The sequence below is a fragment of the Cryptomeria japonica genome, chromosome 8, assembly GCF_030272615.1.
Source record: "Cryptomeria japonica chromosome 8, Sugi_1.0, whole genome shotgun sequence".
In the NCBI taxonomy this organism is placed as follows: Eukaryota; Viridiplantae; Streptophyta; class Pinopsida; order Cupressales; family Cupressaceae; genus Cryptomeria; species Cryptomeria japonica.
The window spans coordinates 415,871,214-415,896,809 of record NC_081412.1 but is presented as its reverse complement, the minus strand read 5'-3'; the positions used below and the strand labels follow the sequence as shown (position 1 = coordinate 415,896,809).

General features: G+C 34.9%; 1 protein-coding gene across 6 annotated transcripts in view; it reads left to right on the top strand.

Annotated features, from left to right (window-relative positions):
• LOC131028551 (kinesin-like protein KIN-UB) overlaps positions 1-13,256 on the top strand; it is a 190,666-nt gene extending 177,410 nt beyond the window's left edge. For 4 of the 6 annotated variants that reach the window (XM_059209950.1, XM_059209948.1, XM_059209949.1 and 1 more), the window contains one exon: positions 7,228-7,859. In XM_059209950.1, coding sequence (XP_059065933.1) covers positions 7,228-7,391 — 164 coding nt within the window. In that variant the 3' untranslated portion in view covers positions 7,392-7,859. Of the gene's footprint in view, positions 1-7,227; positions 7,860-13,045 lie in introns of those variants that run through there. The other 2 variants (XM_057958844.2, XM_057958841.2) reach the window with 2 other exon arrangements.
• Positions 13,257-25,596: the final 12,340 nt, after the last annotated feature.

Sequence of the window (25,596 nt, the reverse complement as noted above, 5' to 3'; positions counted from 1 at the left end):
TAGCGAGGGTACGGACATAGGTCCACATACATCAGAATGAATTAACTCCAAAACTTTGCTAGTTTTCCTAGTACTATTCTGAAATGCACTTTTGGTATTTTTACCTAAGGCACACCCTTTGCATGCCTCTGAATGATATTGCTTCAACTTAGGTAGACCTGTGACAAGGTTTCCCATAGTTGACAAAGCTCTATAATTCAGATGGCCTAATCTCCTGTGCCATACTTCATTTGCATTAGTTGCTTCATGGATCAATGTTAGATTGGGCTCTGTACATAGCTCATACAAATAGCCTTGTCTTCGACCAATGACCTTAGCGTCTTTGATGGAGGATCTTTTTGGCCAAGCCAACACTTTGTTTTCCATGAAGGTCACTCTATATCCTTGATCTTCTGGTGCTGATATGGAGATTAGATTTCTTTTGATGCCTGGAACATACAGTACTTCTTCAAGTCGTGGTGACATGCCTGTCTTTAGTTTGATGGTGCAAGTTCCAATTCCTCAAACTGGATGTGAAGAATCGTCTCCGATGGTTACTTCCTCATCATCTTTCTCTATCATGGAGTCTAGTATTTCTCTAAAGTCGGTGATGTGTCTGGATGAACCACTGTCGATCACCCATGAGTTAGACTTGTTTGAAACATGGCTTGTAAGTGCTGAGTAGAGGACATAGTTCTCGGAGTCATTTTCTCTTCTAGATTTCCTCACTTTTGCAAATGTGGCTTGCTTCTCTTTCTCCGAACAGTTTGCAACATAGTGTCCGAAATTGTCACACCTATAACATTGAACATGTGATAGGTCTTTCTTAGAAGTGTTCTTGCCTTGTTTAGCTTTTCTTTTCCTGAATTGCTTCTTTTTGTACTTCGTATTGATGTTTGTATTTAGGACTTGCAAGTCTTCATCTATATTCTTCTGTTTTATTCCTTCCTTGTTCAATCTGGATTCTTCTTGTAGACAGTCATCTCTTAGTCTTTCAAACTTAGGATATTTGGACCTAGCACTGATGCCTTGGACGAATGTGTTCCATCCACTAGGCAATCCATCTAGAGCAATGAGTGTTAACTCTTTGCTTTGGATGTCGTATCCAAGGGAAGCTAGGTCATCTCTTAGGCTTGATATCCTCATGAAGTAGGAGTTAATTGTCTCCCCTTTGTTCATACTGATATGGTTGATCTCTCGTTTTAATGCCAGAGTACGACTTGCATTTGATATCTCAAATGTCCTTTCAAGTGCCTTGAACATTTTATAAGCCGTCTCCTACTTTCTAATGATGGGCATTATATTATTTCTTACCCCATCCACTATTATTTTAATAGCCTTATCATTCCCCTCGATCCATGTGGATTTCTCGGTTTCATCTTCTGGTTGTGCACTTTTAGTTTGGACATATGAATCAACTTTGTTTTCTCTTAAAATCATTTTGATTCTAAACTTCCAAGCTGAAAAATCTTCGCTACCTCCGAGTCTATCTTCGAATCTGATAGCATTGGCCATTATGGAAATGTGATGTAGTTTGTAACTTAGTCCTTGAATTTTATCAAAATTGAATAGCCTTAGGTTCGATTACCTTGGCTCTGATACCATGTAAAGTTATTTCAATTTCAATTAAAGAACAAGTTATGAACTATGAATGCTATATATGGATATGAGGAATTATGTCAATGTCTAATAATTCTGATTTTTATCTGCAGGTTTGAAGGAGAGAGATCATTTAATTTTTCTATGTCTTCTCCAAATGAATTCAATTGGCATATATATCATTTAGGCAACCGGTCAATTGGTGTATTGACCGGTCATGCCTTTTAGGCATGACCGATCAATGCACCCATTGATCGATGCCTTTACAATTATACCATTAACACAATGTTGATTATCGGTTCAAAAACCCCCGATAGCATATTGTAATATCATAATATAATGACTGATCAATATAATGAATCAATTCATATAAACACCGATGATTCAAAGTGCACGATGTATATAATCCAACTGGTGCATTTGTTAACCAATGTTAATGCCAAATGAAGCAGTGTATTCATTAAACCCGATAACAAATATGCCCGATATAATTAAGCCCGATAACAGATGTGAATCGGTGCCAATGTTTATGCACCCGATAGCAAGTATGTATCGGCGAATTTAACCCGATAACTTATAGCATTTAATATGCTATCGGGTTAATACCCCGATAGCATATTAATGCCAATTAACAATTGACATTAATATGCTATCGGGTTGTTAGCCCGATAGCATAATGATGAGCAATGTTTGTACAATCCGATAATCATATGCAATATAAATCAGACATGAAGCATGTAGATAAATAACAGAACAAGGAAGGTTAGGAAGATCTTATCTTGCATAAGCTACCATGCATTAACAACATTAAGTATCAAAACTAACAATGATAGAATCAGACATCTGTACAAAAAAAATAGGAGCTTGAAGAGTAGGATCAACAAGCCAAACAAAAGAATCGGCAAGTACCAGAAATGTTAATTGTCAATTATACACAACCAAAATACAAGTTGCAATACAAAAGGATAATCACAAATCATTCCAATGAACAATATACAAAGAATATAGAGAGTAATGCTTTCATTGCATAGGTAATATTCTATACGATGCTTGCTAGTATAAGGAGGACCTATCATAAAATCAACGGCCTCACAACAATAGAAGAAATGCTATTTGTAGTTGTAGCACTGGTGGTTGTTGATTAAGAAAGAACCACTAGGTTTACCATTCATATCTACCATGCAATGTGTGTACACTACCTAAGCCGATAAGTGGTAAAACTAAACATAATTAAGTCACCACAATGCATTTATTAATGGCAACATATAACTCTTGAAAAATAGAACATGAATCATGCATAAGAGCTCTTTAATACTAGCAAATGGGTTCCAAAATTGTACAAAATTTGATATAGGTGATTGAGTTAGCATATCATCTCACTATAAATTTATTAAATTCTTTAAATTGTAATACACTTCAACATCAATACAATCCATCAAATTTCTTAGAAGCTATCATCCCCCAATTACATGCTGCACATTGACTACATAAAGAACACCTTGTCTTTCATAAATTTTGTTATTGGAAGTTGGTTATGGCCAGTTTTTTGAAAGCATATAGCTGTATGCAAATGCAGCAAAATTACTTAATGCAAGAGGAAGTCCATGGCACTTGTAGGAAAATGACATCACTTATACCATTGATCCATCTTGTGCTAGATACAAATCCATTTTTCACAATATATGGAATAACCTACCTTTGGTCATAACTCTCGACCAACCAAGAATACCCGACCTTCCATGCAATTGATGAGAAACTAAGGCTGTTGTGCTTCTTTTTGAAAGATCCCCAAATGGGTTCTTTGCTGCCCTGGATAAGTTTTAACTAATAAACTATCTTTCAGAGCCTTTTGGTGTTCTTAGAGACTAGATAGAAGATGCAAAAAGTGTTGTTTAATTTTTGGTGATGGGGATTGCAACCATTAACCAATAATAACATAAAATTCAACTCAAAATAAGATATCAGCTTCTGATTTTATTTATGACAGCAGATTACGTTCAACTAGGAGTGAAGATACATTCACCAAAACAATTAGAAACATACCACGGATCCAGCACTGGGGTTTGTTGCTGATTTGCTATCCAGAAATGGATACAGGCATGAGTTGAAGGTACAAGGGCAGTCTAGATGTACCAATACACTTATACTACCTCCAAATGAATTACCAATAACAAATTGGGCCAAAACCCCAATTACCAGCTGGAAATCCAAATTTTGCCAGGCAAAATTATACAATTTTAGCCTTAAATCCTCACTGTTTTGCTCACCCTGATCTCAATTCAAGCCTGATGACTGTGATTTCTTCTACACAGTCCTTGCTGATCCTAACAATGAAGTTAAGAACAAGAAATGGAGTTAAAACCCTCCATTTTATTTATAATCACTCCACAACCATCTGTAATGGTACGGCCCCCTTGGGAAACAGTACAGCTGCCAAAAGAAATAAGTAATGAACTGAAATTGAATGTATTCTTGCTCAGATCTGATGTAATGACCTTGCTGCTAATGATTACTGAGTTTGCTTGTTGAAATGACCCTCAATATGCCTGAAACAAGCTTCTGATGTGTTCCATGTGCCTCCTGTAGAAGGGATTCCGTCCTCCTGAAGACCAAATTTGAGGTTTCCGTCTCAAACCTGCTTGCTGTTGTAAAATGCAGACCTGCAACTTCCAAGTTCTTCACAAAATAATATATCATGAATCAAGAATACCTCTAAGGCTGAATACATGCATTCCTTACATTCCACGTGGGATGTACCTGCTGAAAATGGCGGCCCTAAGGCTGCAAGGATCACGCCCAAGCTGAAGAATCAATCTGCCATGCTGAAACCTTTACTCTGCAGCTTGAATCCACAATGAAGAATGGCGTATTCAATCTCTGTCAACTATGCACTCTGCCTGAAGAATCCAATGCCAATAACTGTTGAGGGCTACGTCCCAGCCAGTCCAGATCTTAGGGTTTGCGTCCCAGATGAAGAATCACTCACTCAAAGGAAATTCACAAAATAAGTTTGATTGTGTAAAAAGATAATGAACAATTAGGTCTTCATCTCCTTATATCTCCTTTCCTTTCCAAGCCAAACCCTAAAAGGGAGTAAAGTTGGCGCATTATGAAAAGAGTGTTATTTTCTAATTATGGAGTCAACTATAGGAAAATAACACTAAATTGCAAATAAATAGCATCAGACATCCAAAAGACTCCGAAAGGTGAGAATCATGTAACAAAGTTCAAGACCTTTCCAACGAGCTATAACACATAGGCATATCAACCCAGATGAAGCTAGAAACCCCTTATTACTCTGAAATGACTAAATACATAGCCTTATTTTAATTTATTTAATCGCTAACTTAGGAAATATTTAAATATATTAAAATATCTCCAGATATCCAATAACCGCCCAAAATAACCAAACAATCATGAATATAACTTTGTCACCTATCTGTGACCGATGCCGGTAAAGCTGAGCTAACTGGCAGTCCCATCCCTAAAATCTAGGGATGCTCCTAGAAACTAGGAAACACACCCAATCTTCTTGAAACTGAAACCATAGTATGGTCCCGTGGAACCTCAAATATGGAAACTGCCACAACCTCCTAAAAGGTAGGGAATCTCCCTAAAAAGTAGGAACCTCTCTTCAAACACTTGTAACTGCTCAAAAGGATCCTGCTCTGCTCCTTGGTCCCCCAGGTGGTCATTCATTCAACTGTTAGTTTTCCCTAAAAAATAGGAGACCTCATCCGAAGGTCTGAAACGGCTCACAAAGCCCCTGCAAAGCTCCACGACCCTCAGAATGAGTCCCCTAACCATGTCGTTGACCTATGGGAACTCGAATGGTAGGTCAACCCCTGCTCATCTCATGTCACCTAGAAAAGGGGACATTACTCTTTTGCAAACAAATTTGAGAAAAACAAATATATTGCTTACAATTAATTGACAAAATAATGAGTTCAGTGCATCTCCTAGTGGAAATTTCCATCAAATTCATTGTTTACAAGATAGTTGATAGATGGCTTCTGTCAATCTATGTTCCATATGACATTTCTGGGACAGAGATGGCAGGAAGGCAGGGGGCACATTTTGGGGACAGCAATCCAAGGGCCATTTTTTGAGGATGGTGGATGATGGTGAGAGAGAGAGAGAGAGATTTCTACGAGTTAAAGAACAACAATATAACATGACTGTTCAAATGATGTTGGATGATGCCTGCAGAAGCCTGCATGCCAACCACATTCCAAAAAGAAATTGTTTGTTTGCACTTCTCACACAAAACCACACTGTACCAGACCATGGCCAATGCACCTGTAATCTCTGTTGCAACTGACAATAATAACTAACTCTAATACCATATGAAGAATTTTGAAGTATGAGACTTTTTGGAACAAGGAAACTAGAAATCCAAATGATTGATGTTATATTACTTATTTCATTAACTATGAATTTGAATAATGATATATTTATTTCTGTTATACTACAGTTGTTGTTACTGCTGTCACATTTAATTTAATTGGTGTTATACTGCTGTCATGATATATTTAACAGTCTTTTTTTGATGTTATGAATGATATTTTTTTTAAACATTATAAAAAAAAATTGTTGTAGGGGATGCCTGGTCATCCCCAAGATGATTGAAGGACATCTGAAGCGTTCCCAGCCACCCCAAGGACAGCCAGACACACCCTAACCATTTCCTGCCATACCCTAAAATGGGGATGCATTTCCGAGATGTTTCCAGAATTTGCTTGTTGTGGGGATGGCCAACGGATCTCCCCTGCCATCCCACCATCCCCAAAATGCCTAAGGGCATGGGGACGGGGGTTTGAGGGATGGGAATGCATCCTCATGTAACACAGGTCACAAGTAATGACCAATAGATCCTATCCTAGACAGGCTTGGATTTCTTATTATCATTCTTTTTCTTTTGTGAAAAAAACACTTTACCATCTTTTAGTATAGGTACTCTATAATTACCATTTAAATTAAGACACAAAGCAAAGAAATTCTATAACTATCCAAAAAATCAAAGTCTAGAGTCGCATTGTAACTTATTGACTACAGCATGGAAAGAGATACAAATTAGTTGTTGTCAATTGCCCCATCAGACTAAATGTCTCTGTTTAGTTTAGAACATATAAGGAAAACACGTGAGCTGGAAGACATGTTTCTAATGCCTATGTCATGAGATTTCCAGAAATATCCTGTTCCTCAAAATGTTATTGCTCAAGAATTACTGTCCCATTTCCATAAGCTTGCCCTGTTGGCAAAACCAATGACATAAATATTGACAATGTAAAGTCTGAAGTGACCCAGAATAATTAAAATGGTCTCTCAAAATTTCTGGTTCAATACATCCCAGTTGAATTGCTATTTTGTAAACTTGTAAATGGGTTGTAGGATTTTGCACTTATGGAACAATCATGATGCAAAGAACTAGCTATTACTTTCAAGGAGATTTTTTCCAGCATTTGTGTTCAACGCCTCTTGATTTAGATACTAAAATGTGACTTTAGAAACTGTCTTCCAGCTAAATATTTACTAGATTGCATTTGATGTATGCAATCCGGTGCCCTCTGTGATTGGGTATCAGAATTAGCGTTCATGCGTGGATGAGAGAAGCAGAGACTCACATTTTTCGTTTTCATGTCTTTGCAGAGGCAAATGCAAAAGATATAGTTTCCTTTGGAGCATTTTGGGAACTTGTCCGTATATCACGTGAGTGTTCTAGAGAAGATATACGAAACCTTGCAAAGCGGGCAATAAATACAAGCCCAACCTTTCAAATGGAATTGAGGAGAGTACATTTTCCTCGTGGATGAAAGCACTTCATGTTTCAGAATATTTTTCTATTTTTAACCGTTCGTATATTGAATTTGTCTTGAAGAAAACTCTACAAGTGGCTAACATAAAACCCTATTTTGTTGGGTTTGTATTGAAGTCTTTTAGATGATGTTTAATGTGACAGCATCAGAGGTTGTTACTGAGACTTGAAAATGTAATGCCAATAAATTCAAAGTTTTGGTAATGGTCACAAGTGTGCTACAGAGTCAAGAAGGCCATCAATATCTCAGGTCAACTTCATTGTATCAAATTGCCATCCTGAAGTGATACATTAATAGGTTAACAGTAGTAATCACGGAAAATGTTGAGGTGATTATTGGCAGCAGAAACAATATTCACCATGCCCATTTGTATTAGAACAACTTAACTGGTTTAATGTAAGCTAACCAATTCTTTTTTATATATCAGCCCACAAAGTTTTCCATAAACTTTGCTATTTTTTTAACCAGTAATTTGCGTTTCAGCCATGATCTTGTCTCCATAGAATCTATGGTATTCTTATTGTTTTCATTATTTCGATAGTCAATACTCAATTAAATGTAAAACAAGTTTGCTTTATATTATACCTATTCAAATTTCAAAATGAGCAGCACCTTTATCATGTAGACTAACTTCATGTTTATGCTTGTGATTCATATTCTTGCTTAAATAATAAATCACATTTCATTCTAAAACATTAATCATATAAATTTAATAGATATAAATTACTAGATCTGAATGCTAATTTGTCATGTAAAATTAATATCATCTTTCATATAATATCATTCACGCTTGAAATCTAAACTTGTGAAGGCTACTCCAATGTGATAAACAATAATAGTGAGGCATAGCTATCATGTTTTTTCTCTTTAATGTTCAAAGTTGTTTTGAAACAATTGCACATTATTCCTTAGGTTTTTGAATGAAAATGCTACATCTTAAGATCTTTTTACCTCACCATATCTAAATATGATGTTTAGTTAATAGTTATAGAGATCGTAGTGTGATGGTAATGTGGTTATGATAATTATGAGGGAAACCAAGAATTCAAAAGGTCATGCTTACCTATAACACAGTAAACTTGTCTTATAATCTCAACTAAATAATACACTAAAATGTATTATTTAGTATTTAAAAAAAAGTAATATTCCTAATCTTATAGTGTGTATAGGGATATCAATATTAAACCAAGAGCTACCATGACTCTTAATTAAGCTATAAAATTACTAATATACTCTTAATTAAGCTATACAATTACTAATATAGTGTTGTATAGGTAGTTAAGTCAACCCATGAGACAACCCTAACATAAGTATGGAATATATAGGAGGCAATGGTTAGTTTTTTATCAACAAATGGTATATGTGTTCTTATTGAAGACTATTGGAGGTAGTCCACGCAAAGTGACCTAGAGGGTTGTCCCCTTGTAGCTAATTATGATAAAGTATTTGTTGCACATTATTTAGTATATTCTTCTCTAGTACAAGTTATTTCATTACAAGTGGTTTTAGAACATGATTTTAGCACAAGGAAATATGTAAGGAGATTATTTTCAATTCAAGAGTGATATGCTAATCTCTATCAATTTGGTGATTTTTTTGGAGGTTTGATGAAGGACATATTGAAATCTACAATCCCAATTTGAGGTTATTTGGAGCATATTTAAGGAAGTTATTGTGAAATTAGGATTTCCACCAAATTTATACCATTTGGTAGCTTAGTTGATTTTCCAATTATGCATGAAGACGCCTAAGACTAGAACAATCATAGAGTATCTCATTAATGAAAAGTATTTTCTTGTAAAAGTTGCCACATGAGAGGATAAATGTTTTGTGCAAAAGCATCCATAATTGATTTGCATCAAGGATAACACTTGTACTATGGGTAGTGGGGACAAGTTGTGCCTTTAATCCAATAATGTGGATAGGAATATGAATAGTCAACTTGTGGCCATCAGAAGATTCATAACTTTTAATCCAATTATGATGGCTTACATGGCATGAATATGGTATATATGAGAGGTAGTGATTGGTTTGTTATCATCATCTTGTGCTTTTATTAAAGACTACTGGATGTGGTCCCCTCAAAATGGGTTATTATTATCAATTACGTACAACATGTTCCTGTTATATTATTCACTGGTGCAGGTTATTTTATATTTTGCTCACTTTGTAGAGAGGTGTTTGAGTGCAATCTTATATTGGGCAAGATATAGCTATTATAGATTTTGAGGCTTTAGTGTTTGTATACTAGGATCTTCTTCCCAATGTAGTGGACATTGGCACTACTACAGAGTTTGATGCATGGTGGGATGCCTAGAGACCTATTTAGTTGATCGATCTAGCAAGGGTTGAGGTGAGGTGAAAATTGGGATGTTGAGTAGGGGATAGATCAAAGAGTGCATCAAAGGGTTGAGACCTAGTTGCTATAGGAGAGGGTGGCAGAGGACAACAAGAGGGAGGAGATGGAGATGGGAGATGGCAGGAGTTTGGGGTGGGAGGTCAACAAGAGGGCAGGGAAGTGTATGAGATACATTAGAAGGTTGAGGTGGGAGATTAGCAAGAGAGTGGGGATGAGGTTGAAAGGTTGGAATTTGAGGTGGTCATAGTTTTGTTAGAGGGAAACCAAATTAATGTAGAGTGAAATGAATTGTAAGCATATTTGGTGGGTTTTCAACTGCAGCTAGTTGGATTGTATGCACAATTGATCAATTGAATCGTACAAATGGGTCACCTTTTTTGGGTTCATTTGAACCCATTTTTTTATTATTTTATTGGGTTCGCTCAAACCCCCCCTCCGAGCGAACTATCTTCAACTGTTTCTTTTAACTAACAATATATAAGCCGAAAATGACAGTTGGATTGTCATTTTCAACTATCAAATTTGGCTCCACAAGCGGTTAAAGCGAACACGCCCTTCCATTTTCGGCTAGCAACACTCGTCAACACTCAACACCAACGGCTATTCAATCTATGTTGTACCAAGTGCACCAAATTACCCTTTTTCTTGTTTAAAATTGCTCAATTATGTTGTTTCTTTTTGTATTTTTTAAATTAAATGTTAATTTTATTTTTTTAATAATAGCAAGTAAAAATGTTTTCTCTTTTATTTTTGTATTTTCAAATAAATAATTGTATATTTAATTCACATTGAACGCTTTAGAAAAACCTTAGAAAATTTTTAGAAAAAACTTAGATAACGTTAAAAAAATTAGAAAACCTTACAAAATTCTTACAAAACCTTTCAAAAAATTTAGAAAACTTTAGAAAAAAAAATTGTATTACATTACAAAACCATAGAAAAATTCTATAAAAAGCTTAAAGTATTTTCATTAAAACTCCTCTCTTCCATTTCAATTCTTTTTAGTAGATCTCTCTCTTTTTGTCCCTTTGTCTCTTGCTTAGTTTAAATTTAAAATGTTTAGTATTTAATGTTTTAATTTACTCTCTCTCTCTAGTATTTAATGCTCTCTCTCTCTCTCTCTCTCTCTCTCTCTCTCTCTCTCTCTCTCTCTCTCTCTCTCTCTCTCTCTCTCTCTCTCTCTCTCTCTCTCTCTCTCTCTCTCTCCTAATTCAAGTTTTAAGACCCCTTTCTCTCTCTTTCCCTCTCACTTACTCCCTCCCCTTAAGTCAAGTTTTAGGACCTCTCTATCTCTCTCTCCCCCCTTAAGTATTTTTAGTATTTAGATTTTAAAGTAACTTAGTTTTTAAATTTTATGCAAACTCTTAGTATTTAAACTTAATGTTTAACATAGCATGTTTAAATTTAATGTAACTTTAATTTTTAATGATTAGTAATTATTGAATTTTATGTTTAAATTTAAAAAGTTTATATATTTGTTTAGTAATTTTATTGAATTTAGTGTTTTTAAATAAATAATGTTTAGTACATATTATTTGAATTGTGTTAAAGTAAATTTTCATGCTTTTCACTTGTATGTGTGTGTTCATGTACACTTACATAAATTCTAACTTTTCGACACCTAGATAGATCATGGAGGATCAAGCTCCAGATGCACAACCTGCACATCAAGATGCAGTTCCTAATATTGATGTCATTTTTCATCATAATGATCAAGAAATATAGAAGTTGAGAGCCATTTTAGATGATCCTCACACTGATGGTGTGTCCAAGAGTACATGCCAAACCATTTTGACGAGTTTATAAAGCCTTAGAGAGAGTTTAAGCAACCATGCATCATATGCCCCCCATGTTGTGGATTCCCTATTTAGGAAATTGAGTTCTGAGATCTTGGGTGATGTTTTGTTGGAGGATGTCTAGAGGGCAATCCCTAAGGAAATTATTAAACAAGAACTATTTCCTCAATATCAAGATAATAATAAGGTTAGAGGATATTAGGTGACACGATGCATAGATGAGAGAGTGGTTGAGAAAATATACCCATTTTTCTTAGCTACTCATGATCGTTATCCTAATAATGACCAGATGCCATTATACATTGCTCAATAGCTATACATTGAGGTCCACTTGGGTAGGAAGGTCAACTACCTTGACCTTTCGAGCTATTTTGGATAGGGGTGAGGTAGATCCGTTGATCAAGATCTATATCGCAGGGCTGACAAACAAGTGTCGACACAGAGGTGGTTTGTTGGTCATAGATTTCCTGCGATATCCCCATCCCTCACTCCCACAACAGATCGAGTAGTGATTGCTTCTCAAAGAGAAGAAATTGACACCATTGGAGATATTGCAGTTGTGGCATCAACCATATCTTCTAATAGGCTAGGCAGATACATGATGAGTTGACAAAGTTCGAGACTATCCACAGATCGTGCATCATCTAGTCACAGGGAGGCTGATGATCACTACTCTATTGTCAAAATCCCCGCACCACAGGAAAACAGCTATCTTGAGAGTAGCTCGACATATGCAGATGTCTCAATATTTAGCTAAGGACCTACTACATTCAGACTATTTCATTTCCTCTCGACTTTAGATACCATTGGATGAGGTCAGATAGGAGGTGCTAGATAGGAGGTGCTTAGAGACTCATAGGCTAGAGCATCGTCTCATATGCCAAGACATTCACAACATTCTTATCACTCTGTGATTATCATGACCCACCTACATATCACTTTGTTGTTGTAGAGGAGGAGATACTAGCTTATTAGGTTTAGATCACACTAGAGGACCTAGATTCATTTGAGTAGTATCTATAGGATTTGAGCTAGATTGGTTTTATGGATATGCTACTATGATTAGACTCGTCATCGATGCCCTCTCATCTACATAGCCTCTTATACTCCTCATTCATTGAGTTTGCCAAAGAGAGATATGCAAATGCAATTGTTGTGGCAGATATGATTGTAGAAGATGATCAAATTTCAACTCCTGATACCCAAGTACATGTATAATAAATGATAAATAAAAATATTTGTGCTTATATTTAATTTATAATTTTAAAACTATCAATTATTGAAATAATCCTAAAATGTACACATGTAACAATTACCTCATGTTACTCCTAGCTTGACCTCAGAGTGTGTGTTTAGGCGAGATTCTTTCGATATGGCACTTACTAGTGGACATGTGTGTTTTGGATTCTGTATGTATATACATTCTTTTTTTGTGTATAGTTAATTATATATTTCACAATATATATGGTGATATTTAATTTGTTCTACTTTTATAGGGATTGATTGGACATCCATCGTACCGGGACTCTCACTCAAAGGGTCGCTCCATTCGTAGCCAACATGATGACCAATATGCCACTTAGAGCACATGCCCCTAGACTACACATGGTTACCTATATTTTTTGGACTTTCTTAGACACATTTATGTTTACCTTTATATAGACTTTCTCAGACATGTTTTTTTACCTTTATATATATGTTTGACATTTATACATGTTTGACGAGACACCATACTTTTGTTTACCTTTATATATGTTTGACATTTACACATGTTTGACGAGACATCATAGATACATTTTATGAGATTTAGAACTATTGACATGTTTATTTGATCATGTTTAAGTATATAGATAGATAAATAGATAGATAGATTTGTTTATATAGAGAGAGATCATGTAGATTAGATGTTTATTTGATATCATTAACTTATATATAGATTAGATAAAATTTACTTTCAATATCATGTTTATATATAGATTAGATGTTTAGACATGTATGCGTACAAATTCGACATGTTTATATATATGTTAGATGTTTATAGCTCTCCATGTCCTAATTGTATATGCCCTTACTTGTGATTTCAATAATTGCAAACAATTACAAACACAATTCATTAATTTATTAACTCAATTGATTAATTTGCATACATCCTAATTTAATTTACATACATTCTAATTGTTCATCCCCTTAAGACATTTTAAAATTTACACATACATGTCCTAATTTAATTTGCATACATACAAATTTAAATAACATACATATGCATTTAATTTGCATACATCCTAATTTAAATATCATACACGTGCATTTAATTTACATACATCCTAATTGTATATCTCCTTTAGACATTTTAAAATTTACAAATACATGTCCTAATTTAATTTACATACATTCAAATTTATATAACATGCATATGCATTTAATTTGTATACATCCTAATTTAATTTACATACATCCTAATTTAAATATCATAATCATGTGCATTTTTTACATACATCCTAATTGTACATCCCCTTAAGACATTTTAAAATTTACACATACATGTCCTAATTTAATTTACATGCATCCAAATTTAAATAACATAAATGCATTTAATTTGCATACATCCTAATTTAATTTACATACATCCTAATTTAAATATCATACACATGTGCATTTAATTTACGTACATCCTGATTGTACATCCTCTTAAGACATTTTAAAATGTACAAATGTCCTAATTTAATTTACATACATCCTAATTGTACATCCCCTTAAGACATTTTAAAATTTACACATACATGTCCTAATTTAATTTACATACATCCTAATTTAATTTACACACATCTTAATTTAAATATCATATGCATGTATTTAATTTACATACATCATGTAATTGCACATCCCCTTAAGTCATCCAAATTTGTTTGAATCATTTTAATCACATGCTAGGATACTATATATAGTTGGAATAGATCACATACGAGATAGCAATGTTCAAGTTTCATATTTAACTAAACAATATAACATATAAGAAATATATGATCCCCTTTTAAGCCATATCACATGTGAAAAGTTCAAACACTACATAATAATTTATGAGTTGAAACAAGTTAAGTGGTAAAATCTTATAAATTCAATTCATAAGTTCAAATATACTACTACTATGACTACTAAAAACTCATACCACATCATGTGGTTCAACCCGATCTCAATAATATTTAATATTTTCTCACGATCTTCACTATCTAGTCTCCACTTCTAAGTTCACCCACATGAATGTGGAACTGTATGAAGAATTAGGTCAAAAATAATGATTAAGTGGCTATACTAATATACCTCATTGTCAATTTGATGTTCAGTAAAATGAATCCCATGTGAACAATTTTGATTTGTTTGAAATATGTCCCTTGCACTACAACTAAGCCTACATAAGAAACAACAAATTCCTTGAGGTGAAAATTTGTAAAACTGTATACAAATTCAAAATGCATGCATAAAATCAATTAATTAAAACACATGAATCAGTTCAAACCTGTGGGAAACGACATTCCATCTCTCATTTTAGCTTTTGTTAACTTCTTCCTCTCTTTTGTGTAACGCAATAAATAATAACTGTAATGTCATAAAATTACAACCCTAGCAATTTATGATTGCATTAGGGTCCTCACGCATGCGAACTCGAATCCTCTAGCTTGATCAAAGACCAGAGAGTGCTCGACTTATGAAAATTGATTCTTCCTTGGCCTCTACATCACTTTGTCCACACTATGCCCTGGAGAAAGGGGTAGGACAAGGGCGTAGTGCCCTTGTCCCTGCCCTATTTTTGGGCAGGACCTTTCTAGAGCAAGCATTGTGGGTTGTGCAATGAGCGGGAAATCTCCTCTATGTCGGCCTGTGATGAAATTCAAATCCTTCAAACATGTATTTAAGGGGCATTTATCCTCTCATTTGCATAAGTTGGAGAAGTCAAAGTTGGATATGTTCAAGCGATCAAGCATTCTTTTCTTGCATTGAGCATTCTCAAGTCCCCTTTCAAGGCTAGGTGTTGCATTCAAGTCAAGGATTCAATCATTAAAGAGGAGATTGATTTCAACATACAATTCCATACAAGCATTTCTATCAACATTGCTACTAAAACCTCCCTCGAGGTGATTTACAATTCAGTCTTTCATTTACATCTACTTGCAAGTACTTTTTTTCATTACTTGATTAATTCTGAAACTGGGGTTTGACCTAAAGGAAAACCCCCAATCCCAACACATTTCCCTCTCTTTTATCTGTGTACGTTGTAGGTGCGCAACTTTACTTTCGGATTCGGGTTCCATTTGCAAAGGTGGAAAAACCCTTTTCGTTTCGCAAATTTTTCGAAGGACCGTGTACATTCCCACCACGGTCCAGACAACTTCTCATCAAATTTATAGGGTGACTTCGTCTTGACATTTTACTGCCAAGTCCAGGTGCACAGCTTCATCCCATATTCAGATCTTAAATTATAGTCAATTCTTTGCCACTTTTGCAATACATAATTCAATCAATTTCCTTCCTAAAACAAACAAGGAATAAGGGGATCGTCATAACATTCTTAATTCATTTAGAATTCAATCTATCATCTTTGTGTGGAGATTGAATCTAGTGAATTACCCCTTATCTTCCTAATGTAATGGTGAAAAGTGCTTGAAGGATAATCAGTAGTGAAACTCTCATCTCTCTTTGAGGGAAAGAGTTAGTTTTCCTCTTGATCTATCAATCATCATTTTCCCACTATTACATTTTGGTTAACCCGACGTCTTGCATGCTATCCTTTGAACAACACTGCATATTTTTCATTTACAAGTTTCAACTTTCTGCAAACTTAGTGGTTAATTCATTAAAAACCCTAGTTTTTAAAATTAAAATTGAATTTGTGTTTGTAAAAATTGCTTGTGGTTATCTTAGATCTGAAAATTGCTTTGTTTGTCAAATTCAATTTCCTCATTGTCTTGTTTAATTTGCAAATTAAAATTTACAAAATTAAGAGGTTACTTGTTCAAACCCTAATTTTCAAAAATCATATTGAAATTGTGCAAAAATTGGATTTCCATTTAATTTTTAGATTTTTGATTGTTTTGAGATTTGTTTTCAGTTCTACAATTCAAAATTTCAATTTCCCCCCTTTTTCCCAAAATTCAAATTTCAAAATGAAGTGGTTAGGTCATCAAACCCTAATTTTTAAAAATAATTGGATTTTGTGTGAATTTCAAATCAATTTCATTTACATTCAGATTTATAAACATTTTCCAAGGTGTCCCTATCCATTAGGTTTGACCCTTTTCCAAATTGCACTTCAATTCCTTTTTTTTTTCAAAACCCTAATAGGGTCCTATTTTCACCTTTGTGCCTTTATTTCGCTCATCTAGAGATCGTTAAATTCGCCATTTTTTTTGGGTTAGCTTTAAAATTATCGTAATATCCATCATTGAAAATTTCAAAAAAAGTTGGTCGGACCATGTGTGTTCCCGCCACGGTCTTCGACTTTTTTCCCAAAATTTCGAGAGACGATTATGACTGTATTTAGTAGCCTAAATCTGAAAGATTGGCTGATTTTATCAATTTTGAACCCTCTAGAATTGGTAATACCTTCAAAATTCAACATTTCAACTCCCAAGAAATTTTTTTAAATTGAGAGGTTAATTATTATCTGCCCTAATTTTAAAAATTCTGATTTAAAAATTAAGTGGTATTCCATTGGCCCTAATTTTAAAATTTCAATTTCCTTTCATTTTTCAAAATTGTGTCATTTACTTCCTCCAACAAAGTTCAAATTGTGTAATCATTATTACTCAATTTTTGCAAGCTTTATTCCATAATTCAAAATTCAAATTTTCCCTCTAGTGCATGAGTTTTACCACTATTAGTCCTACCTATCCTATCCCTGTTAGATGAAGCATTAGAATTAAATCTTCCCAAGGTTTAATTGCCGAGGAGATGGAGCCTAATTTGGGTGACTTCTTTAATGAGGATCATGCTAATTCTTCCCATCCTAATCATGTGCCTATTCACCCCATTGATGGATCCCATGATGAAGAAGAAGCTTTAACTAGGGTTTCTTTAGATCAACTTTCTACATTGGACAATCAATTTGATAGTTTTCAACAATGGATGTCCCAAGAATACCCTAATAGTGAAGCTCTTCCATTAATTGAAGGTCTTAAGCGCATGCTTCAAAGTGATAAGAATGGAATTGATATATTGCGTGGCATTATACATATTGTTGATTCTAATGTCATGCCTATCAAGAGTTGTGCCGAAACCCTAGGTTACTCACAACCTTCAACACAAGCCAATTCTTCTATTCCTTTGACTAATCCTATGACTATTATTCCTACTTTCACATCTAACATCATGGCTACTTCAACTCAAAATGTCATTCCTACAACCATAGGTCATGGGGGCAATCCCTCTTCATTTAATCCTCCATCAATACCTACATCTTCCATGAGTATTCCTACTATTCCTCAACCAATCAATGTGAGACAAGGGGGCAATTCTTTCAACAACTTTATTCCTCCTTTAAGTGTCCCTTTTCCTACCCAATCATCACCAATGCCTACTTATCATAGTGTCCCACCACCTTATTCTTAGTCCATGCCTTTTTTCAACAACATCACACCACCTTCTCAATCACCTATGTCTAACATGAATTCTTCCACCGAAATGACAATCAACAATCTTGCCCAAACTGTGTCTTCCTTACAACAACAAATTGCTTACATGAGTCAATCCAAGTTTAGTGTACCCACCTTTGATGTTGCGAGCCCACTTTCTCTTGATATTGTTAAAGTCGTGCCACCTAAACATGTGGAGATCCCTCAATTGGAACTTTATAATGGAAAAGGTGATCCTCTTACACATGTCAAAACATTCCAAACCTTGTGTATTGATTTTGCTTATGATCAACGACTGCTTGCAAAACTGTTTACAAGAACATTAAGAGATAAGGCTTTACAATGGTATTTCTCTCTGCCTTCTTATTCTATCACTTCTTTTCAACAACTAGCAAATACTTTCATCCAACAATTTCAAAACAACATTGGTCCTAAAATTACTTTGACTGATTTAATGCATTATAAACAAGGTATTAAAGAGAAAGTGATTGATTTCATTGGTAGATATAAGCATTTGTGTGCTCAAATTTCATTTCATGTGCCTGATAATGATATTAAAAAAAAATTCATTTCTAATTTACAAAAAGATATCAGGGAAAAGCTTCTTGTGTCTGAGTTTATTTCCTTTCCGCAGTTGTGTGCAACACTCCACAATTATCAACTGGCTATGAGTCAAATGGAGCAATCCACTCCTATGGCTTCGAGTGATAAGGGGGAGAGTGTTCAACAACCGTTTGCAAAGTTCAAAGCAACAAAAATCTTCATCAAGTTCAATGATCCAATCAACAACAACCATATGAATGCTACAACAGGTGTGCCTCCTATTTCTAATTTTTTCCAAAGAGAAAGACAATTTACTCCTTTGAATGAACTTGTGCAAAGTATTATGTCTCAGTTATTGCATAGAAATGTTATCAAACTTCCTCCTATAAAACTAGTTGATCCTTCCAAAATTGCATCTCCTCATTTTTATAACAATTCCTTTTGCCAATTTCATCATCAATCGGGTCATGATACTGAGAAATGTTTTGCATTGAAACATAAGGTTCAAGACTTGATTGATAATAATACTATATCTGTGGCAGGTGTGAATGATAAAGGGAATAAATCAGTTTCTCCTCCTAATCAAAATCTTAAGATTTTCATTGATCCCTTGCCATCTCATACCTCTAACGTTATTGAGATTGTGCCTAATTCTCTCTCTTCTGAAACACTCATCTATATGGCTCCAAACTTGGTTAATATGGTATAAACACAAGATTCACCTAAGGATCCCTATATTACATTTGACCCTAGTGAGACCATTAGATCACCCGATGACCCTTTATACATAGCTACAAAGGTTAAGGATATCCCTTGCCGTGGTGCCCTGATTTATCCCTCTTGCATGGTTAATGTCATAATTGAAGAGTATCTTTTCATCTTATGATTTCATAAACTACTATATGATGCTTCTAATGTAGTGGTGAAGCTATTTGATGGCTTCTCTTGTCCTACCATTGGTTCCATCACCCTTCCTGTCGAAGTCAATACTAAATCCATGGATGTTGACTTTGTTATCATACCTTCCTCTGAGCAATTTCATGTGAAGTTGGGCTATCCTTGGCTATCTTCCATGAAGGCTATTGATTCTCCAATCCACAAGTGTCTTAAATTTCCTCACAATAGAGAAATCATAACCATGAACCATAGCTTATTTTGTCCATCCGACAGAAGCCCTGGTGTTCCTATTGATCTCTTTGGCCTAAACAATTTCAATCTCTTCCATCAAGGAGCGATGCTCTTTTTCAATCTTATAAAAAATGGAAGAGCGATATGATCTTATCCTTATTTCAACCTAGATCTCCAACACTTGACATTCCTATTATTCTTCAAGATGAGGTTCTTCCCCTCTCAGATAGAACTAATATCCATCCTAAGTAAAATTGTCCACCTATTCCTATGGATGTGACCTTACCTTTTCTTAAGGAGAAGCACAAGATTCCTCCTAATGTTAGACCTATACCTCCTCCTCATGATGGACTTGGTCTCCTTCCTACACCTAATATTCCTCCTTTCTATGGCACAGTTCCACCTCCTTCCTCTAATTGAGAAAAGAGGCCTGCCTCTCCTATTGTTCAACCAAAAAGACCTCAACCCAAACCTTCCACTATAAAGGAGAAAGCCATTCCTCCTTCTTCAAATGTACCTCCTCCTTCTCAGCATTCTACTAAGACTCGACAGAATCATTATGCAAGAGAACGCTAACGAAGACACCGCGTTCAAGATCGTGAATCTGTCTATCAAAATACTTAGTCTCCTCAGACTCCAATAGTTGACATGATTCCCTTTTCTCCTAAGCAATATGTTCAACCAACATCTCCAAATCACAAGTTGCATAAAACATGTGATGGTTTTACTCCTATTCATGTTCTTTCTCTTCTTGCTTTAAACTTTGATGAAGAAATGGGTGAAAATGTTATTCATAATGGCAATACAACTCCTAATGCTTTTGACAGTGAGCATGAATATATTGATGTGGACAAACATTTATCGGATGAGTTTTCACAAACCCTAATCCTAGCTCCTCGAATCGAACAAAGTGACTAACAACATGAGCATAGTCCTTGTTTGGATCTTGGAGCACTTGATATCGCTCCTCTGGCATGTTGCTCGCCTTCCCGAAATAGTGATCAGCAAGATCGGGAGGTGGATGTCATGCTAGACTAGCAATATTAGCAGTGCAGATCTTTCTCTCTCCTTTCTTTCTCTTTTGTGACCATTGTTCTATATGTATCCCTGTTCTTCTATTGTTCCCTTAATGTCTACTCGGGGATGATGCAAAGCATTGAGATCTTTTCTTGGTCTCTTTCATGTTGACTCAGAAGACATCCTCTCTTCCCTTTCTTCTAAGGTAGTGTCCTTCTTTGGGGAATGAAGATTATTATATGCACATACATACATGATATACATGAGTTGTCATATAGCATACTGATCCTGAGGAAAGTGACACTACCTCGTGTTTTGTGTTCATTATCCTTGGGTTTATTCCTTGATTGGGGGATAAATCCTTGCGATAACATGCTCCCTCTCTTCTCTTTCTCTTGGGTGTATCCTACCTTAAATCAATCGCTTTAACGTGGGGCATACACCTTGCTCATACTTTCCTTCTTGTGATACTTAGAATTACTTAGTGAAATTTGCTTTGCTTTGTAATATTTTGCATCCTTGCTTTCATGATTCATAGTGAAGGTAACTTTTCTACTTGCAGCCATGGTTCTTCCCTTCTCAATCTTCCCTTTTACTTTGTCAATCAAAGTCGTAAGATCCTAAGTCCATTGGGGGCTTGGCGCATCTTGCCTCCTTGACATGGTGAAAGTCTTTCAATCGTGTTTCCTTGTATTTTACCAGCAGTATTGGCATACACTTATACTCCCACTAAAGTGGGGGCTAAATGTAGTGTCATAAAATTGCGACCCTAGCAATTTATGACTGCATTAGGGTCCTCATGCATGCAAACTCGAATCCTCTAGCCTGATCGGAGATCGGAGAGTGCTCGGCTTGTGAAAATTTCTTCTTCCTTGGCCTCTGCATCACTTTGTCCACACTCTACCCTAGAGAAAGGGATAGGACAGGGGCGTGGTGCCCTTGTTCCTTCCCTATTTTTGGGCAAGACCTTTCTAGAGCCAGCATTGTGGGTTGTGCAGTGAGCAGGAAATCTCCCCGTGATGAAATTCAAATCCTTCAAACATGTATTTAAGAGGCATTTGTCCTCTCATTTGTATAAGTTGGAGAGGTCAAAGTTGGATATGTTCAAGCGATTAAGCATTCAAGCATTCTTTTCTAGCATTGATCAATCTCAAGTCCCCCTTCAAGGCTAGGTGTTGGATTCAAGTCAAGGATTCAATCATTGAAGAGGAGATTGATTTCAACATACAATTCCATACAAGCATTTCTATCAACATTGCTACTACAACCTCCCTTAAGGTGATTTACAATTCAATCTTTCATTTACATCTACTTGCAAGTACTTTCTTTCATTACTTGGTTAATTCCAAAACTGGGGTTTGACCTAAAGGCAAACCCCCAATCCCAACACATTTCCCTATCTTTTCTATGTTTAGGTTGCAGGTGCACAACTGTACTTTCGGATTCGTGTTCCATTTGTAGAGGTGGAAAAACCCTTTTTGTTTCGTGGATTTTTTGAAGGATCGTGTACATTCCCGCCACGGTTCGGACAACTTTTCGTCAAATTTGCAAGGCAACTTCGTCTCAACATTTTACTGCCAAATCCAGGTACAAAAATTCATCCAATATTCAAATGTTAAGTTATAGTCGATTATTTGCCCCTTTTTGCACTACATAATTCAATCAATTTCCTTCCTAAATCAAACAAGGAATAAGGGGATCATCATAACATTCTTAATTCATTTAGAATTCAATCTATCATCTTTGTGTGGAGATTGAATCTAGTGAATTACCCCTTATCTTCCTAATGTAATGGTGAAAAGTGCTTGAAGGATAATCAATAGTGAAACTCTCATCTCTCTTTGAGGGAAAGGGTTAGTTTTCCTCTTGATCTATCACTCATAATTTTCCCACCATTACAATAACTAACCCCTTCTATATTTCCACCCTCTGCTATGACTGCAAAAATATCTCCTACACAACAAATTTACATAAAAAATTCATAGATTTAAATAAAATATACTTGTTAAAAATTTACAACATTTTAAGATATATAAAGTTATACACATGCACGCACGTGCCTTTTTTAATCAATCCTGAAATATGGTCATAATCACTAGAAATCAAAGGAATGTCTTCAAAGCTTTTGTCCTCATCTTCATCGTATGTGTTAATAAAAACTAGTGACACCAAATTCTATTCACTCACATATCCAAGATCTTGCTTGTTGAATTTATCATAGTTTTCCAAAGTGCAATCACAACAAAAACATGAGTGATCCCTAGTGTACAATGTCCATGGGTGATTATCTGTACTCATGACACAATGCAAAGATATTGACTTCTCCACCCTCTTGCATCCATGCATTGCTCTTCTATCTACACTTGCAAAATGTAAATACAAATGAACTAAACATATTTAATTTAATGCCAAAATTAATATTCTAAATATATTGATTTAAATCAAGTGAAATAAACTTTCAAAAGATCATGTACCTTAAATCTCCCAAAACACTTTATATGGAATGGTCCTATGTGTTCCTGATGATGAAAAAGGATCATTTGGTTGCACAAATTGTTTCTTACACTATTCAACAACATCATGTGCATCATCTATACGATCTACTATATAATTTATTTGATGCTTTCTTAGAGCACGTTTGATACAAGCTCCTGCACCATCATGTTCAACCTTTCCATGCCCACTCTCAAAGAAACTCTAGCACGTGGTATTTTATCATTTCGATAATATCTAAATAGTGCATAAAATGGCCTTGATGATTTGAATTGTGACGCACATCCATTAGACCAAAACAAATGTTTATCTATTTTTATGCCTTTGTTTGCCAAATATTCAAAAAACTTCTTAAAGCAATGTTCTACAAAATGTGTGTCATGCTCCTTATCATCAGTAGTATAGAAGTGGTATTCTTTCTGAATGGCACATTCTTCAAATGTACTATCCACACCATCCAAATGCAATTGTGCATGTCGATAACACACATGCACCATAATAGAGATATGCTTTGAAAAGTAATACTTTGATTTAATCTCTTTTTGATGTACACAAGAATAATATTTTTCAAAGTCCACTATTGATAAAATATTTCTTGGTGGGAAATTGTCTCTTAATGTCTGAAAGTATTGTGCTTGCCAGTTGGCGAAAAAACCATGGCGTATGTATGGTTTTAACAAATTACAAAAGTTTTCCATAAATGTTCCACTAGGTATCCCATCTTCTACATAATCTAACCTTGTGGATTCCTTACAAAATTTTATTTCAAACTTTTTGTACTTGTAACTCTTGCAATCTCCCATCTTTGTCATGTCAGTATCTTCGTTTCTCAAAGGCAATTCAGCCAACACTCCACATGTTTCACAAATTTCTTTTATGCAATATATTTAACCAGTTGCATTATCATCTAGTTTATCACATAAGATGGATTCTATGAATTGACTTGTTTGCTTAGGAGGAGAATTTTCATAACCATGACTATCTTCTCTAATCTTTTGAAACGCCTAATAGCAGAGATCAAATTCAATATGATAACAACAACAAGTTTCAAAGAATTTGTTTATCTTCACATGATATGGCCTTAACCTTCCAAACATTTTTTGTCCAATCTTTATATGAGGGTTTGAATTAGTAAACATCACATACAATTCATGTTTTGTTATTTCTAACTAATGTTTTACATGGAGATCATAACGATCAAACCCAATCCTACATTTGATAACATCTCTACTATTTGATGAAGGATGAGTATTATCATTCCAAAAAGTCGACACTAAGTTCCTAACAACATCTTCAATCCTATCAGAATGAGGAGCTCTACATATAGTTGCCCAATTCACTTCAGAGGTAGTATCATCCAAAATCTTTCTCCTTTTCACATATTTTGATATTGTCCTTCTACTAAAACCAAACTCAGTTGATAGTGAAGAGATTTGTCTTTTTTAGGGCATTTTTTCATTTAGTATAGATGTCAACATCACTCTTCTTGACATGGTCTTATCCACTGATTGAGATTTTTTCCCAATGGAACCCACACCTTAACATTTTCAACAATAGCTTTTTGTAATTGAGAACTTTTCCTCTTTTTATCTGTCGTATCTATACCCAATAATTTTAATGCATATTTTAACTCATTATGAATAAGTAAAATTGATAACAATTGGGCTTTCTATAGTGTATCAATATTTTCAAAATGAGAAATTATTTCTTTTGCACTTTTATTCATTGACCTCCTTTTAGTATGTCTAGGTTTTTCACTGAGAAGTTTCAATTCATCCACATCCATTTCAAGTAAATGATTTAAATATTTATAAGAAATATTTCTCTTCACATTTTTAGCTAGATCCACAATATGCTCATCCATACCAATATAAGGTAATGAGCCTCACCCCTCTCCAACCTCCATTGATTCAACTTGGGCCTCCTCCCTATGTTCAACAATGTGTTTTTCAGCCTCATTTTCCTCAACTCCCACTTGAGAACTTTCTTGTTGTTGAGCTTGTTTTGCACAAAAGATATATATATATATATATATATATAGAGAGAGAGAGAGAGAGAGAGAGAGAGAGAGAGAGACTTTATTAAAACAACACTATTTTAGATGCACCAATTCAAAATATTTGCTAATATAGAGAGAGGGGGGTCCTATTTAAAAGAAAATTTTAGGGAGAGAGAGAGAGAGTAAATTAAAATAACATTATTTTAAATAAACCAATTCCAAATATTTGCTAATCTAGAGA